Below are 13,212 nucleotides of genomic sequence, written 5' to 3'. Positions count from 1 at the left end.
GCGGTCGCCGGGGTGCGTGTGCGCGCGGGTCGGATCCGCAGCGGTGCCCCCTTCCCCCCCCGGGAAAGGCGCTCGTTTCCCCCCGGGAACACGGCGGGGGGGTCTGTTTCCGGTGAAGGGCGATGGCGTGACAGCTCCCGACGCACCGCGGGCACGACAGGACCCCTCGCCCGCGAGCGCTGCCCGAGAGTCCCGCAGCGCCGGCACTTTGGGGGCCTCACCTCGCCTCGCGCCCTGCCCCGACGCGTGCAGATCCAGATGCGACGCTGCCACTACAGCGGGAAGGAGAGATGCCCGCTTCGTGCGCGTCGCGTCATGTAGACAGGCCCCGTGTGGGTGACATCTCACCTGCCCCCTGTCATCTCCTCATGGGTCCTGTTTTGAGTAAAACAGGCCGGCGAGGAAAATTAGCGCTGCTTGTCTTCACGGAGGTAAAGGGCAGGCGACGCGGATCAATCGTAGCGTAGCTCCCACCCGGTATCCTCAACGAGGGACTTCTCACCCCGGTCAAACGGCGGCGGCGGCGGCGTTCCTCTCCTCCCGCAACTGTCAGGCTGGGGTTTGGTTTGCGTCTTGGCCGCAATGGAGGCGGAGGTTACGAGAGAGGAATATTTCCTGACATTTCATAAAGGAAGAAATCTGGATGGACCGGGGTCCGGTTGATCTGTGCACGGTGAAGCGCTTTGTGCAAAAGACTCGAGGGGGCTTTGACTTGTTGCAGGACTGGTGGTATGCGACGCGGCGGCCGATGCACGTGGTTGTGTACGGGCCACAAGCCTCCCACTCTCTTCCTGGCTCTTTCCAGCTGCTGCGTTTTCTCAGCGTCTCTGGATTTGCGCGTGGGTCTCTTGTGCTGTGTTCTTGGGAATGTGTGAATATAATGTTGGAAGAGGCGCTAGGTATTATGGGTGGGTGGAAACCGGTGTCAATTTGATGCCTGTTAGAGAGAGGGTAGCTAGGATCACGTGCGTTGTGTCTCTCCTTCCTCTCCCCATAGTGTGAAGCCTTCAAAAAGGTATTGGCCATCGATTATGGGTGAAAAAAATATTCAGGATTCTGACAGAGCAGGAGATCGTGTGCCGTCTTCCCCCCCAATGTTAAAGTATCGTCGTGTCAGGCTCTGAGCCAATCTTCAGTAAAAGTTGGGGCTTTCTTAGGGTCTGACTAGACATTTGGGGCCGCTGTGGGATGCTTGACGTCTCTGGTGCTGGTTGTTGCCGAGCACAGAGCATTGAGCCAGACAGATTGATCTGGTGTAAAAATGTACGTGTTCTTGGGCTTGGTATATTGAGCTTTCTTTTTTGTTTTTGACATTTTGGCAATTGGTTGCTGCAGGCCACCAACCAAGATGGAGCTGCGGTCTGAGTTGGTACGGCAAGCTTTTCTGTGTGTAGAAGACTTTTTACTTTGCTCCCTTTCGGACAGCGCAGACGCGAAAGGTTTCCATTAAACTTCTGGAAACTCGAAACTCTTTTCACTAAAATGAGTAAGGTCTGTTATGCACCAAACCCTTTGTCTGCATAGAAAGAATCCTGCACTTCCTGTTGTCAAGGGAGCACAGGAGCCATGCGCCGAGTTTTGGCAAGTTCTCCATCTGTTAGGCTCTCGTGCGGCGCTCGCTCCATAAATGCAGGGTGGATGTTTACATACTGCTGTATAACAAATTAGCCACGTTGGAATAAACACTGGTGTCAGTCATCTCTTGTGTCAGAAAAAGTTGGTTTTGCGAGACAATCATGTCCTCTCTCGAGCTGCTTACCTTCGAGCTCTTGGTGAGTGTGCAGGACAGCTGGATAATTCAGTGTGTACCGGGCTCCGGATTGTCACAGGGCAGTTGTAAATGTCGTGGATTCAGTTCTTTGCGGGTATGGTTGTTATGTGGTTGTGCTGTTAAAATTGCATGGATAAAGAGGAATAAACTACCGGGATATAATGCAACAGAATCCACTTGTTGCAAGCCAGCTTGAATCTAATGAATCTGCTTATGTGAAAAGAGTGCCCTGATTTCGGTCCGAGTCAGTAGCAGCTCTGGAAAGAGTAGCGTCTTTGGGCAGCCAGAAATCTTCTCTGGAGAAAAATGACTTAATAAGAACGTTTCACAGTGTACGTGTGTGTAGCACACGTTCAGAGAAACTGTACCTTTGCAGACCTGGATAGCATTAGCAGTTTCTAAAGCTTATTTATGTCTGTCTGAAAAGACTGAGAGATATTGCTTGCTCCCTCAACTTGTAGTCTGGAGAAAAGCTGCAGGGTGAATTACTCCCTTCTAGCCTCCTCCTCCTCCCACCCTGTCCCAGTGGAGTCTTAAAGCCCCGAGCACTTGGATTTGGGTTTTCTCATTTCCCATCATTGGCATGTGCTAGAAAGGACCGGGTGGCTTTCCATTTGGCATCTAATTCTAGGCTTGTCTTCTGCAACCTTCCCTTCACTTCCTTCATGGTCTCCTAGCTCCATCCCATTCCTCTTTCCGAGGTCTCATTTAAACATCAGTCGCCTGTGTGGATTGAGAAACAGAACTACCAGCTCTGCTGCCACACGAGCTCCAGGATGAAGCGCGTGGGGTTTGGTTTAGTTTGGTCTTCCCCTGGCAGCCAGAAGGATTTTGGAGGCACCGTCTCAGTGTCCCGTTCTAATGTTTTTTGCATAGATCCTCCCAGACCACAGGGGCTGCTCGTGTATGAAGCCAGCTAATCCACCTGAAGTGTACACGTGTATCAGTAGCTCTAAGCTGGGTATCAGTGTGCAAGTAGTGGCTAATCCTGGGATTATTAGCTTCTATTATATCAGGGTATCATGAGAAATGAGCACGGCTGAGATGTGCATCAGCAGATAGGCCACAGAAATGGGCTTGTATGCCCCTTCCTGGATGCCGCTGATCAGAGGTTAGTAGGATCAGGCCGCAGGGACTATTTGACATTTCTTCATGGAATACAGTTGACTGAAACTAATCTCCTAGGTACACTGGTTTTCAGCAGAACATGTAAACTGATAGTCATGAATATCCCTAAATGCAGAGCTTTCAAGCCAAGCCAGCGCTAGTCTTGACTCTGTTTGTGTGCGTTGCAGGGGACTTTCACTGTGCAGTGTAACACGTATTAAATGTTGTTTCAACAGGAATAGAATGAGCCAGGGAGACTCAAATCCAGCAGCAGTTCCACATGCCGCTGAAGATATTCAGGGAGATGACAGATGGATGTCACAGGTAAGATCAGATAACGCAGCGACCAAATTAGGTGGGGTCCTCTTTGCTAGCAAGCTGCAAGGCCTTCAGGTGCATGATGGGCAGAATAATGGCGCACACGTTTCTGACTATATGGCTAGAGCAGGTCAGCTACCCAGAAGCTGGCAGCACTGTGGATATCTGCTTATGATCCAGAGACAAAAAGCAGCTTGGTGGCATCACCCAGAAGCCGTGTTTTGAAGCAGGGTAGCCAGATAGAATGGCCATTTAAAGCATTAGGACTTGTGTAGGACAGGGGGGAAGAGCTTGATCCAAAGAACCAAGCCTGAGAGACAAGTGGGATGGACTGTCACAGAGCCTGGTAGCAGGGGAGCTGGTTGGGCAAGTGCCTGGGCTGCCGGCACCAAAGGGGAACTGTCAGTTGGGGTTTACGCTGCTGCTTTCTCTTAAACAGCACAACAGATTTGTCCTCGACTGCAAAGACAAGGAGCCCGACGTGCTGTTTGTGGGTGACTCCATGGTGCAGTTGCTACAGCAATACGAGGTATTCCTGAGGGGGGTGACATTGTGGGGTTAGATGAACAGGATGTTGCCTCTCGTTACTTGGGAACCCGTGCTGTGCACAGTGCCTCCTGCCCCTTCCCGCTTGTACCCCTGCCTTGTCAGCTGCTTTCAGAACCTTGGACCTCTGCATTCCCTCTTCTTACTAGGTCCCTCCCGCCCTGGCTTGTCAAACACTAGAGGTCTCTTTCCTCTGATCCCTGTTTTCCCTGGAGTCTCTCTCAGCCTTCTTGGATTCACTGCACGCTCTCCAATTCTGTCCCTTGGATCCCTGTTGTGACCCCTGCCACCGTCTGACCACTGCAGTCAGTGTGGGAGCCCTCACCAGCACTTGACTGACATTGGGGCAGGGGGTGTCTTTCCTTTGCCAGAGAGGCTCCTGCACGTGCCATCCAGATGTGCTTATGCTGGCAAAGAGAGGGGGTGCTGTAGACTCCCCATTGCCAGCATCCAAAGATTAGACTGCAGCAGGTAGAATACTGATGAAAATGGATCCTTCCTCTCCTGTCTGATCAGTCATGGTGACCAGACTCTTCTGCCTGGAGAGACTCCGTGTCCATGTGACCATTTGGGTTGTAGTTTTAGAACTGCTTAGACAGTGAGAGGTGCTGCTGCTTCATTTACATTCCCTCCTCGGATGCCCCATGTTCAGCGGAGCTCTGATTCTAGCCACGACCAGAGACAACTCCCTCCTTTGGCAGCCTACGTCCCTCCTGTGCTGGTTGAGGTTCTCTGGAGCATCTCCCTCTGGCCACCCTCCCAGGGCTGGGAGGAATAAAGGCCCAAGCCAGGTGCAGAGCTGAGTTGCTTGACTGCGTCAGTGCCCTTCTTCCTCACAAGTCTTGCTTTTGCTGTGTGAACTGCCTACTGATGAAGAGTTTGGGGTTTTGGTCATCAGAGGTGTTTGACTTGAAATAATGAATTGGTTTCTGGTTACAGATCTGGCGCGAGCTTTTCTCACCGCTTCACGCACTGAACTTTGGGATAGGTGGGGACACAACAGGACATGTTCTATGGAGGCTGAAGAACGGTGAACTGGAGAACATTAAACCTAAGGTATAAGTGGACACAGAGCTGGCTTTTATGCTTTTCTGAATGAAAGAACAATGTCTTAGTGAGTATTTGCCCAGTGCAGAACTGAGGGCACCAAATCACAGTTCCTCTCTGATTAAAGGACTTCTACCTACTCCTTTAGTGCTCCACTCTGAAAGGAGTTACTATACTTGGCTGAGCAAAGGCTGGCACTGAATGCACACGATATCCTGGAACAGTTGTTTGGCCAGCTAAGCAGAGTGGATTTAAAAGGTGTCCAGTAGTGTTCTTGATCCTCTGGAGATAGAGTTGCAAACTGGAAAAATTAATTAATTGAATTAAGTTGCCAGTGATATATTGTAGGCCCTAGAGTGAGCACTGCTCAGACCAACAGATTTATTGCTCTTAGCCAGGGGTGATCTGTAATGGGATAGGAAAAGCAGGTTGTGTGCAAATTAGGATCAAGGGGCTTTGGCAGAGCTCTGGGAAGGGGAGGGTGTTGTAACTTTGGAGAACAGCGTAGGTTAACAGAGCTGTGCCGTGTGTGCTGTCTGGGTGGATTCCCAGTGTGAGAGCCTTGGGTGGGCTCTCACACTGCCGTATGTGCTGTCAACAGGTCTAGTTTCACACTGTAAGCTGTACAGTGCATGTAGGGACTGTGATACTGGACAGTGCACAGGTGACCACAGCAGACATACCACAGAGACTCAATTGAGAGAGCCCCTGCTAAGCACGTTCATGACTCGCTGTACTGCTTCATGCCTAAAAGTGAAACGCTGCTGTAGAAGGGTTTTGTTTTAGTGACCAGGCTGTGCATAGGACTTTGAAGGGAAATAGCCTGTCTTCTCCCAAAAATCGTAGTCTAAATTATGCGCATGTGGTGTGTTGGGAGGGCAGATGAGCTGTAAGGCATTGTAGGAGTCTGCATTGGGCACAGCGTACAAGGGAAGAGATGTTAGACCTGTCTTCCTGCAGATCAGAATGGCTTCTCTTGACATGACTCTGGGTGGGAGGGCTGTGGAAAGTGACTGGTATGCTGGGCCTCCACTTCTGGCAGTGGAGAATATGCTCCAGCATGGATTTCTTAAATATTTAAGCCTGACTCTGAATTGTTTTGTCTAACTTTGTTAGAGACAGCCTGCATATTTACCGTGCCAACAGAGCTAGCATGGCTGTTCCCACTCCTCCTCCTTGTGTATTCTGCTGTACAGTTCCTTTTTCCTCCTTGTAGGTCATCGTTGTCTGGGTTGGAACAAATAACCATGAAAACACAGCAGACGAAGTAGCAGGCGGAATCGAGGCCATCGTGCGTCAGATAAATCCCCAACAGCCACAGGCCAAAATTATCGTGCTGGTACGCAGCTTGGAGGGTTGTGATAACATGGCACCACTGGACTAACCCAGGTGGTCTCTGTACCTGTGTCCAGGTGCTGTGGGGAGTGACCTTTTCATGTTAAGGGGAGGATGATCATTGTTATTCTCAGGAGTACATACTTAAAGATGTCTCTTCCTGTTAGCTGTACAAATGCGCTCTCGCCCTTCTAACTCCCTTCAGCTGTAAATCGTACTTATCTCCTTATGGGAGACATCATTGTCCCAGACAGAGAAGCTGAGGTTGAGGTGTCACTCCAGGGGATGAGGGTTGACAGTAGGGTTGGAACTAGAATTTCTCCACACTCCTGCCCAGACTGCGTGCGTCTTTCTGTTGCAAGTAGAGCTGCCCAAGAGAAGGACAGCAGCATTTAATGTATGCTGCAGCCAGCAGAGGAGCAGGTTCCACATGCTTTGGCTTGTCATCTTTGGATGGTTTCAGTTTAGAAGTAGGGTCAGAATCGGATGTGCAGAGGGTGAGAGTGAGAAACTCAGACCAAGTGTCCGTGAACTACCCTGTTGTCCAAATCATGTAAAAGCTTTTCTTTGTCCCTGTCCTGCATCAGGGCCTGCTACCTCGAGGCGAGAAGCCAAACCCTCTGCGACAGAAGAACGCCAAGGTGAACCAGCTGCTAAAGGCCTCGCTCCCCAAACTCCCCAACGTCCAGCTCCTGGATGTCGACATGGGCTTTGTGCACTCGGACGGCACCATCTCATGCCACGACATGTTCGACTTCCTGCACCTGACGGGAGGGGGCTACGCAAAGATCTGCAAACCCCTCCATGAACTGATCATGCAGCTACTGGAGGAGACCCCGGAGGAGAAGCAAGCCGCTCTGGCCTGACCAGCTAGCATCAGTGTTAACATCATCCCAGCCCCATCACTGGCACTACAGAATCCTTCTTTCTTAAAGCACTTTCCATTGTAGAATGTTACCGGATGTTCATATCTAGTGTTTTGACGGGGAGGGCTAATGTCACACTGGTCTTGTACATAAGGGCAGGGCTGATTTGTTTTACTGCAGGAGGAAATTCACCGAAGAAGAATTTTACTTTTAAACCATTCCTCATTCAAAATGCGAACAACGCAGTCACCTCTGTGCCCCTCGCGTGCGGTATTGCTCTATGGTTGCCCTAGAACCCTGTCAGTCTGTAATAACCATGCACAGCTCGTGGCTTAGCCTGCCCTGCCTTAGGGATTGTGCTCTGTGTAATTAGCTTGTGAACCAGAATCACATTCCACCTGCTAAAAACAAAACCGCTGCATTTTTTTCAAAAACAGTTTCCATCTTTTAAAATTGTCTTTACTAGGGTTTTTCCTTCCTTCCCCACCCCTCTTCCCCCCAATTACGCTTGTTGCTTTCTGGCTCTCTCTTTTTGAGGCAGTATAAAATCCAATGTAACTGGAATTCAGATATGTGAAAAAGCAAAGCATTAGCTGAACTGAACTCATTTAACACTCCCCTGATATCGTTCATGTGCTTATTTTACCTTGTCTGTGGCAAACTTCATTCCATTGTTGCTTCATCTGTGGGCAGTCTTGTTTGGGTGCCGCTGGATATCACATCTCCCCTAGACCATGTCTCTAATAGAACTTGTTCTTTGTTCTCATTTGTGTCCACTGTTGCCAGCTGTTACTAGTCCTTGAGATAGGAGCTTCATTTTCCAGTACATGTCATGCAGCCCCGTCATTGCCCCAGAAGTGTAAAACTGACGTTCTGCCTGCTGCGATGCCTGTGCCACAGGACTCGGCAGTGCTGTTCACGTTCATGGTTCTGTTTTTTTAAGCATGACTGTTACACCTCTTTCTTAAAGAAAAGGTCCAGGTGCAGCTACCCCCTTTGCAAGGTCAGAATCAGTCTAAAGCTTTACAAGTTCTAAGGTGTATATTTCTTTATTGCGTCTGTTTTACTTGTACAAACATTTTATTCAAGCAGCCAAGGCCTTTTACAGTAAAAAATTGAGTCGAGATGTAGCCTCTTCCTCTCCTGGGTGCTGCCCTCCCCCTTCCCACCCCCCTCCAGCCAAGGGAGCCAGTGTGGAGAGTGGCCTGCTCGCAGGGACTCTGTCTCGCTAGAGGTGGTTTTTTTTTATAAGAGGGTTAATTATAGTTTGTTAATGACGATATACAACCATCTTTCATTTAACGGTGAATGGAAAACTCTTTTGCTTCTCAATAAGAAACTGTCTGAGACCCCAAATGCAGAGCCCTCGCACTTAAAAATAAAATCCTTTTAAACAAAGTTTGTTCTTCCTTGACTTACCTACCAGAACTGGAGCTCAGCAGTGCTGTTAACCCACCGAACGGGTCACATCACAGCTAGCTAACATACAGCAGCCAATGCAGAACTTCGCACTGCCTTCAGTGCTAGTAAAGTCTGCAGCCTTGAACTGTCAGGGTGGTTGGTGGCAGGTAAATTGAAGAGGAACTGATTTTTGTTTTAAAATTCTTTTTTAAACAGGAGTTCCATTCACTGTCCTCAGTAACAGGAGAATGGGTTATTTAGCCATCTAGGTTGTTCTCTCTACCCCACACCGAAAGGTATGTAGGTACTGTATATAGCCTAACTGTGTGTGCCCTTTTATTATAAGAAAGGGCTCTGTTGTTTAATGCAGGCTCTAATCTAGCATTAAGAAATCCATTCGTGTCCCAGTTATGCTCCCCTGCTCCTGTAGAGTCGGTCATAGCAGGGTTTTTGTCTGGATTGCATGCATAACGTGTATTTTGTTTCCCATGTATGTAGCCTACACACAGGTTTGACGAATAGGCTGAGACTTCCACTTCCCAGGACAAGGTGGTGGCACTAGTGTGGAGTGGAGTGGTTGTGGTCTCGCCTCCCCAGCCCAGCTGGGGCTGGGGGAGTATGCCAGGGGCCTGTTCCACCAGTGTGTTGAGCAGTGCTGCTACCATTCCCCCTCCTGCCGTGTGAGAAGCTCTGTGGATAGGCTCTTAAGGGATCATTCTTCAGTCCTTTGACAGGGTAGAAGTCCCAGTGCAGGAGCTGGGCAATAAGGAGGAAGAAAGTGAGTGAAATGTTGGAAGGGAAGGCAGGGGGCTTGGTCCTGCCCTAGCTAGGGGGAGGAGAGACAACCCAGGTTCCTGGTCCACGAATCCTTTGGGGTTTGAGGCTAGAGTGAAGAGGCATCAGGCTGATTTGATTTTACACAAATACCTCTTCCCTTGGTGTCGCTGCATTGGTGAAACAGCTGCCGTTTGGCAACGTGTTCTTCAATAAGCACTGACCTCTTGCCAGTGAACCATCCTCACGACTGAGGCTGCATTCGGTGGCGAGCCAGAGGTTGGAGGGAGGCAGGGTCGGCAGATTAGCAAGCCCTTTGGGTAACGAGTGAGCAGCTCGGACGGCTCTCAGCACTCAGGCTGGGCTTGCTAGGGTGCCGTGCTCTTTACTTCACTGCCCTCTTCATCTCCGGTCTGCACGGACCACCTCCAATGCGTGTAGCCATGGGTGAGGCTCTCGAAAAGGAGGGTCGTGTTCCCTTATCTGGGACCCCGCGGCTGCTGTTCTGTTCCTGCTGCAGAAGTGACAAGACCACATCCCCAAGTGCATGTTCTTTGGGGAGGGTCAGGACAGAAAATTTTTGTATCCAAATGAGCCTGATCATGAGATGTGTAGAGCGTCTGCTGCTTCAGCTGTAGGTGACTGCTCCGGGGAGCAAGTCTAGAGACTGCTGGTGGGAGCTGCCTGTGCTTAGCCATTACAAATTCTTCCCTTGTACCCGGCTGGCTGCGAAAGAACCAGCCTTTTCTGAACGTCTGTTGTTTTCCTCAGTGAGCTCGTTGCGGTTTACAGTTGTCTGCTGAAGCCTGGAATCGCGCCTGTGCTGTGGTGTGTGAGCATTGCCAATTTTATATTTATTGCAGTAAAGGAAATGCAAAGGAAAGGCTGAGAGGAGAGAGTCCTGGCCTTGCGTGCAGGTGCAAGCAGAGGCCTCCAGGCCCAGGGTGGGGACCTCGAAGGCTGAAAGCTCGCAGTGTGCAGCCCTGATCTGCGGTGACCATCAAGCCGGGGGGCCCTGCTGCGCCGCGGGGCACTGACGGAACCTTCCCCAGGATAAGTTTTGATTCTGCTTTGGCAAAATGCATTGACTGGTAGAACTCACTCTGTTTAGTGCATATTTCAATATAAATGTAAATGTTTCACCCCACCGCGTTCTGGTGTGTCTCTTTCTCCAGCTTCCCATGGGGTGCTTCAGCAGATCGCAGGGGAATGGGCAGTGGCTAATGGCTGCAAACTGCTATTGCCCGTCGGATGCCGAAGCAGGGTGAGAAAACCTTCATCGGTAGAAGCTGGCTGCACTCACCCTGTGGCATTCAGTCACATGTGTTTGGCCCCTTCTGATCTGAATCCGCCTGGTTCTGTTCTCTTAGTCACTGGCTCAGTCATGATTGATTTATGGGTTTCAAACAGGTGCTGAGTTTTAGTTCTGCCCCAGGCTGTCTGTGCACCGTTGTGTTCAGATGGTTTGTGGGCAAAGTAACATAAGCGCAGGCCCTAGAGTGAATATTGACTTCTGCTTAAATGCGGTGGAATGGGGAACGCGCCGGTAGAGTCGCCAATGACTCGCCTTTCGTGCTGCCACCTCCGCTGAGGGGCGCAGAGGGTCCTGGCCTGCACCGTGCTCTGACAGCCACAGAGGGAAAGGCCTTGGAGACATAAGTCATGGTTGCGTTGGTGTTTTGTCTTGCGCTTGTCCGGCAGAGGAGACGTGCCGAGCCTGCACTTTGGCATGTAGTTCAGCCCTGCCTAGGGAACTGTAGGTGGCCAAGGAGAAGGGTTAGATATAAACCTATAGCATGATCACACAGATCTTAAAACATATTAAAAAGGGCAAGGGAGTTTGCCAGCAGGCTGCCCTGAGGCATCACCAACCCCTGTGCAGGTGGGAGGGGTGTCTTGGAAGAACAGGTAAGGAGGCATTGCCCTCGTCTCCTGAGCTGAAGCAGAAGCTCTTTGAGTTCTGGCTCCCAAGCCCAAGTCCACATGGCTGGGGGCGAGGAGCAGCAGCTTGGCAGGCCCTGCGCTGTCACTGCCCTGAACTGTTGTGGTCTCGGCTGGGCAGAGGGCATCCCCAGCCCGGCTGCTGCTGGAGAGCAGGGCAAGGGGCCCTTTCCACAGGGACCGGAAGAGCATGAGCATCAAGTGTTATGGGAACGGTCCACCTCCAAGACAGCTGTTGAGCTTGCCCCTTGTTTTGGGAACCTGGGTGACAGTGGATGCTCTAAATAAATGAAAGGTAGTTTTGCAGCGATCTCCAGGCAAAAACCCAAGGTCTGAGTGAAAAAGCCAAAGAAATGTCCCCTCTGGCCTCCCAGATCCCCCTCGCACTCCTGTCTAACGTTCGCAGGGGGCTGCGCTCCCATCCGCGTGGGCCCTGGCAGCGATAGCCCCTGGACGGGAGGCCGGAGTGCCCTCTAGCGTCATTGTGCTGTCACCTGCCACTGTCTTGCTGTTTGTTCCCACGTTGCTCGCACTGTGCCCTGTGGTTGTGCACGTTGGCAAGGGAGGGTCCTACACAGGTGCAGCCAAGTGTCGGCACTCAGGAAGATGTGGCAGATGCTTTGCTTGTGGCAGGAACCCTCCCCCACAAGCCAGCAGCGTGACTTGTGGTACCAGCGATAAGCTGAACTAAGGTCTCCCTCTAAGAGGGAACAGTGGCTGCTGCTGGCCCAGATGTGAAGAGTTACCTGCTGCATCTGACTGTGCGTTGCAGCTCAGGCCCTGGTAGGGTTTTCCTTTTGCTCCTGTACTCCCCGCGGCGATGTGAGGGGCAGTCTGTCCCCCTGCTGCAGCACACGGAGCGTGTTGGGATGTGAGATGAGTCAAACGTGCTCTCTACTTCTTCAGGCTTTGCCTTCTGCCCCAGGCAGAGCAAGCGCATCTCAAGTGTGCCTGCTGGCGAGTGGAGATGAACCCTAAGCAGAATCTCTCCTTGCAGGAAGATGCAGAGGTACCTTACAAGGAACTGGATCCTTGCAGAAATGCTTCCAAGCACCATTGCTGTCACGGAGCCACGGGGTGCGGGGGGAGCTGTGAGTGTGGCTGCGGTGTCCGATGAGACAGAGGAGTGTGATCTGTCCCTTGAGCACAGGGCGAGGCCTTCGCTGGGGTGAGAGGTGCTGGTTGCCTGAAGGGCTGCTGCTCTGGAGAGGCAACAGCCGGGCGCTGGCTTTGCTGTGTGTGGCCAATGCACCACTCCCCAGGCAGGGGCGAGCAGTCGGGGCACACGGGGCGAGGGGGTGCTCTCCGGGGGGCTGCTGCCTGCCTTGGTCCCTCCTGCTTGGAGAGCTCTGCCACACAACCGCTTTTCCCAGCTGGGTTCCAGCCATGCCTTCTTTTCCAAATGCATCTTCTGCTGATTTGCAACGGGAAAGCAAAACAGGCCAACAATAGCCCTTTCAGGCAAGGCCACTGCAGCCTGGACTTGCATTCGCTGGCCTCCCTGACACCTCAAGGAGCAGGTCTGGCGTGATGCTGCAAAAGGGGTAAAAACAGAGCCCTGCCCCATACAAAAGGCAGCACTGTATGCCAAAGCAATGGGCCCCAAACCTGGATGGAGACATGCTCAGAAATGCCCACGGCTCCAGGACCACTGGACTGACCAGTGCTAAGTGCCTGCTAGTCAGAGGGCAGAGGCCAGGCCCCGGCCAGCAGCATGCGGGCAAGCGCCCCCACTCCCCAGCAGCTGGAGCCGTGGCAGGAGGCCTTGGTGGCCCTGCTCCTGCAGTGCAGCCTAGCCAGAGGGTCCACCCAGCGGGGCGGGCCCCCCAGCCGGTCTTGCCCCAATGCCCGCCATGGGGCTGGGGGCTGTAGGAAATCCTCCCCCTGCTGCTAACTAGCTCGTCCCCCCCCAGTGCCCACCGCCCCGTATCTCCAGCCCCTGGGAAGGGGGGGCCATGCAGCCCACCCCGGGCTCTGCAGAGCACTCGCCTTCCCGGCCCCTTCCCCAGCGCGGGGGGCTGCACGGGGAGGGGCAAGCCCCATCCTCCCCCGCCCCCAGCAGGCCCCCCCTGCAGGAGCCTCCTGCGGCCTGGCCCTTTAAGAGTG

General features: G+C 52.2%; 1 protein-coding gene across 1 annotated transcript; it reads left to right on the top strand.

Annotated features, from left to right (window-relative positions):
• Positions 1-6: 6 nt before the first annotated feature.
• Positions 7-8,022, top strand: PAFAH1B2 (platelet activating factor acetylhydrolase 1b catalytic subunit 2). The gene is made up of 6 exons (XM_006030328.3): positions 7-12; positions 3,115-3,202; positions 3,636-3,725; positions 4,682-4,798; positions 6,006-6,128; positions 6,712-8,022. Exons 2-6 carry the CDS (start codon positions 3,122-3,124, stop codon positions 6,988-6,990), a joined length of 690 nt encoding a protein of 229 aa, XP_006030390.1. The 5' UTR covers positions 7-12; positions 3,115-3,121; the 3' UTR covers positions 6,991-8,022.
• The last annotated feature ends 5,190 nt before the right edge of the window (positions 8,023-13,212 follow it).

Source organism: Alligator sinensis, unplaced genomic scaffold (assembly GCF_000455745.1).
Source record: "Alligator sinensis unplaced genomic scaffold, ASM45574v1 scaffold1626_1, whole genome shotgun sequence".
NCBI lineage: Eukaryota > Metazoa > Chordata > Crocodylia > Alligatoridae > Alligator > Alligator sinensis.
This window is presented reverse-complemented; position numbering and strand designations above follow the sequence as displayed.

What these genes read in the sequence shown, in the direction of transcription:
- PAFAH1B2 (XM_006030328.3), top strand. Translation starts at nt 3,122, where the DNA reads ATGAGCCAGGGAGACTCAAATCCAGCAGCAGTTCCACATGCCGCTGAA. An exon ending in ATGACAGATGGATGTCACAG is followed by an intron (nt 3,203 to 3,635) that starts GTAAGATCAGAT and finishes TCTCTTAAACAG; the next exon opens with CACAACAGATTTGTCCTCGA. An exon ending in AGGCCAAAATTATCGTGCTG is followed by an intron (nt 6,129 to 6,711) that starts GTACGCAGCTTG and finishes GTCCTGCATCAG; the next exon opens with GGCCTGCTACCTCGAGGCGA.